General features: G+C 50.4%; 1 protein-coding gene across 1 annotated transcript in view; it reads right to left on the bottom strand.

The window, feature by feature from the left end:
• The window catches only part of Cpa5 (carboxypeptidase A5), a 49,089-nt gene that overhangs the window by 3,992 nt on the left and 40,986 nt on the right, over positions 1-4,111 (bottom strand). Inside the window, exons 6-9 of the mRNA XM_004642755.2 lie at positions 3,631-3,732; positions 2,425-2,526; positions 1,988-2,098; positions 1,498-1,588 (exon numbers count right to left, since the gene is read on the bottom strand). Coding sequence (XP_004642812.1) covers positions 1,498-1,588; positions 1,988-2,098; positions 2,425-2,526; positions 3,631-3,732 — 406 coding nt within the window. The remainder of the gene's footprint in view (positions 1-1,497; positions 1,589-1,987; positions 2,099-2,424; positions 2,527-3,630; positions 3,733-4,111) is intronic.

Here is a 4,111-nt window from a genome sequence, read left to right as displayed (position 1 = left end):
ACACACACACACACACACACACACACACACACACACGGGGATTTTTTTTTCCCTGTGGAGAAACCCACAAAAGTTATTTTCTTTTAGAGGTCATTTGTCTTTCTCTGAGCTGGCTGAGGATCTGTGGACACTGACTGCAGTTGGTGCTGTGGGGCCACCTGGGTGCTCACCGAGAGCAAACTTCTGGTCATGTGGAGGTGGAGATGCCTAGTTTGACAGTCCTTTTTTTTTTTTTTTTTTTTTGGTGGAACCTGGGATTGAACTTGGGCCCTTGCACTTGCTAGGGAAGTGCTTGTTCCACTGAGCCATCTCCTGGCCCCTAGTTTGACAGTCCTGCTCCTTTACAGCAGAAGTGACACACAGACAGACACTGTCAGACACCGCCACTGTGTGAGTTGAAGGAGCTTCGATCCCAATGCTTTAGAAGGGCCCTTAGTTTTCAAGAACAGACCTCAGGAAGCCAAGTTTTCAAAGCCGCAAACATCTGGACCTAGAATGTTCTCTACCATGGGTCTGACCACCAGGTTATGGTTCTATTTGTCGACAGCAATGACACTGTCTCCTCTGGGACAGTACTCCCCCACCTGCCCCTACACAGTGCAGACACCATTTCTGGAGGCCAAGGTTCATGTGTGTATTCTGGTCACTCTGTCTTGGCTGGTCCCAACATCTCACCCATCCAACTGTTACATTCCTTGAGTCCATGCATTGCCTCTGGGCTTTGTGGAGTGCTCAGTTTCCTCAACTAATCCCCCTGCCCATGGCGTGGTGAGGGAGAGAGAATCAGAGAATAGCAGGGCACTCAGGAGCAAACTCCCCTTAGCCCAGCGATGGGCTCATACAGTCATTCAGACACACATCAGCCCACCAGCCCACAAAAATCAAAGCCAGGCTCAAGTCAGCTCAGAAGGCAAGAATCTGGCTCCTTATATACTGGAACTATTATTTTGACCTTTCCATAGGATAGATTTCAGATCAGAATTTTCTCTTTTGTGTGTGTGTGTGTGTGCGTGTGTATGTGTGTGTGTGTGTGTGTGGAACCAGTTATTGAATTCAGGCCCTTGCGCTTGCCAGGGAAGCGCTTATTCCACTGAGCCATCTCCCTGGCCCAGAATTCTCAGGGAATAACTTCAGGGACATTTCCTTGGGTTGTGCTCCCTTCAGGAAAGGGTGAGAAATATTTCAGATGCACTGTAAACTCTGGGTTTGGCATGACTGGCAAGACTACTTTGTACCTCCTGCTCAGGTTAGGATTCAGTTTTTGCTGTTCTCATCTCAGGAGCTGAGCTCCCTTAATAATCCCATGAAAGCTCGTATATGTATACATTTGACACACACATACAACCCTACCATAGCCCAGGGCCAATCCTAGGCATGTACCTGCCTTTCCTGGCAGTGACACACGTATTAACTCACAGTGCTGTCCCTGCCTCCCAATTTATGAGTCAATCCAACCTGACAGTGTGGGAGAACCTTCCAGGACCACAGCTCATGTACCTCCAAAGCCTGAGTTCCAGTTCCTGTTGAGATCCACACCAATGCACAAGACTCCGGGTCTGCTGGACTTGTTCTTCCGCCACAAACGGTTCTGAGAAAGCCCAGGTCAGGGGACCTGATTCACTGGGCCCACTTCCCCGGGGAATGGATGTGCTGTCATCCTGCTTGACAAAGAGGGGTCTGGTGGGGCAGGGAGGAGCAGAGGGAAGAACCCCCGGACAAGATGGGCCTGGGCCAAGGCTTCAGGTCAGATATGTTGTGGTTGAAGTCAAAGTTTAGGGAAAGGCCAGAGCACAGGCTGCCAATGGTGGCCTCCATTGGGCAGTGGGCAGGAGTTAGAGAGAAAGAGGCCAACTGCAGTACTGAGCATCCTTCCTGTCCCCAGTGAAACCCTCAAAGGGGACAGCTCCAGAGGCTGTGGAGACTTTATGTGGACTTCCCCCCCCCCCGGAAATGACTCCTAATTCCCAAGCTTCCCATGTGTCCGCACCATGCTGTGGGTGAAAGCAAACCCATCAGGGTTGGTGACAAGCTCTATGAAGATGTCCATGGCTTTCAGCATGTCTGTCAGGATGCTGTCTTTGCCATACTCGCTGACAATCTGCAAGAAAGCTTGAGGGATGGGAGGCCCTGCTAGGATCTCCCTGGAGGTAGAGCAGGACTTTTGCACAGCCAGTGGCTGCAGGAAGAGGTGGGTTGGACCATCCAGAACCAGAGACTTGGATTTTAAACAACTTGGAAGGCAGAGCATAAGACATGAGCTCTGTGCCGCAAAGAGCAGCACCTAGGTCCAAGGGGCAGGAAGGACAGAGAACCTGAATTTGAGGAAATGAAGTTTCATTTTTCAACTGGAAGGGACCTTAACTATCCAAGCAGCCCCTTCCAGCTCCCATTATGGCTGTCCCTCGTATGCAGGTCCCTGCTGACCTTCTTGGCAGTCCAGATGCCAGTGGCATGAGTGATCCACTCCCGGGAGTGAATCCCAGTGTCAATCCAGATGGCTGGGCGCTGAGAGCCTCCAGTGCTGAACTGGGCAAAAGAACCACAGAGATTTGACTACAGACGTTATGGTGCTCTGGCTGGGGCTTCCTGGAAGGAGCCCCCAGGTGCACTAGCACTGCCTCATGGCTCCATGGGCCAGATGTACTTGGCCCAAGGGGTGGGAGTGGACATACGTGCTACTCTCAGAAGGAAAGTGAGATCTGGCGGGAAGCACAGAATTTCCCAGAACATCATAAGACTAGTGCTTCTTGAACTTTAATAAGCACATGCATCCCCTTGGAATCTTACTAAATGCAGATTCTGATTCAGCCAGGCAGTCACAGGTTTTGAGCACTGGCATTTTTAACATGCACCCCCCCCCCAAGGGGCGGGATGCTCTGTACAAGGTCTCAGACAATACTAAAGAGAGACTACTACCGCACCTCGTGGGGAAATGGCAGCAGAAACGGGAGGCCAAAGGCCAAGTGACACAAGGCCATGAGGCTGTTCAGGAGCATCCGACTGAGCATGGTTGAGGGCTTTAGGGTTTATCTTTCCTGACACCTGACTTCCAGTGCCCTCAGGGGCACAAGGGTGCCTTTCAAGCACCTGCTAAGGACTACGTTCTGGTGGGCTCTTCACTTACCCATCCTGCCTCCTTCATGCCAAGGCCACTACAGCGGCCAAGTGTACTCAAGCCCTGTGTCAGGGGCACCTGTCAAAGGCTGAGAGATTTGTTCAGAGATTCAGGCCTATCTGTAGGGCTCCGTGAACCAGATGACCTCAGTCATCATCATCATCAAATGAACCTTCTCTGTACCTAACTTAACCCATTTAGCAGATAAAGCAACTAAGGCAACAAGAACACTGACTCACTCATATTCACAACCCCGGTCCAGGGTGACAACTGCCATTCTGTAGCTGCAACTCCTGAGCAACCCTCCCACTACTTCCTGCCTGGTCACCATGTTGTCACCTATTCATAGGACAAGGGTGGTTCCCTCAATGTCACATCTCAAAGTTCACGAGTCACCTAACGACAGGAGTATACACATCTTCCTTCTCAAATCTCCCACCCACCACTGCCCCAGTGAGCTCAGCCTTAGGCCACAGGCTGTCACAGTCCTCTCCTGGCTGTCCCCAAGCTTTTACCTTCAAGACAAGAATGGATCGGTTTTCAAAGCTGTTACCAATGTGAATTTTGGAGACGATATCTGAATGTTCAGTTACAAAGTTATCGATCCAGCTATAGATCTGAAAGAAATGAAATCTATCAGACTGGTAGGAAAACAGGGAGACAGATGAACCCCAAGATGTCTTTGAATATTCTCTTCCCCTATCCCCATCCACCCTCTTCATTGCTTTCCCACTCCCTTCCGAGTCTATAAGAATCAGATTAAGAATTGCAAAACTTGAAGATGCCCTCAGAGCTCAGGGCAATGAGTGCGACCCACCAAGCATCAGGCCCTGACCCCTGCACAGAACAATGCTTTGCCTGGGAGGTGAGCACAAACTGGCTTCATTCCTTGGCCCTCTCAGTCCATTTGACAGATTTCATACATACCTTCCAATGTTGTTGTTTTTTTTTAAATTGGGGGGTGGCGAGATAGCTCAGGAGAATAAGCGCTTGCCT

This window comes from Octodon degus, unplaced genomic scaffold (genome assembly GCF_000260255.1).
Source record: "Octodon degus isolate 3935 unplaced genomic scaffold, OctDeg1.0 scaffold00160, whole genome shotgun sequence".
Lineage (NCBI taxonomy): Eukaryota > Metazoa > Chordata > Mammalia > Rodentia > Octodontidae > Octodon > Octodon degus.
The sequence above is the reverse complement of the archived record's forward strand: the minus strand, read 5'-3'. Positions and strand labels throughout refer to the sequence as shown.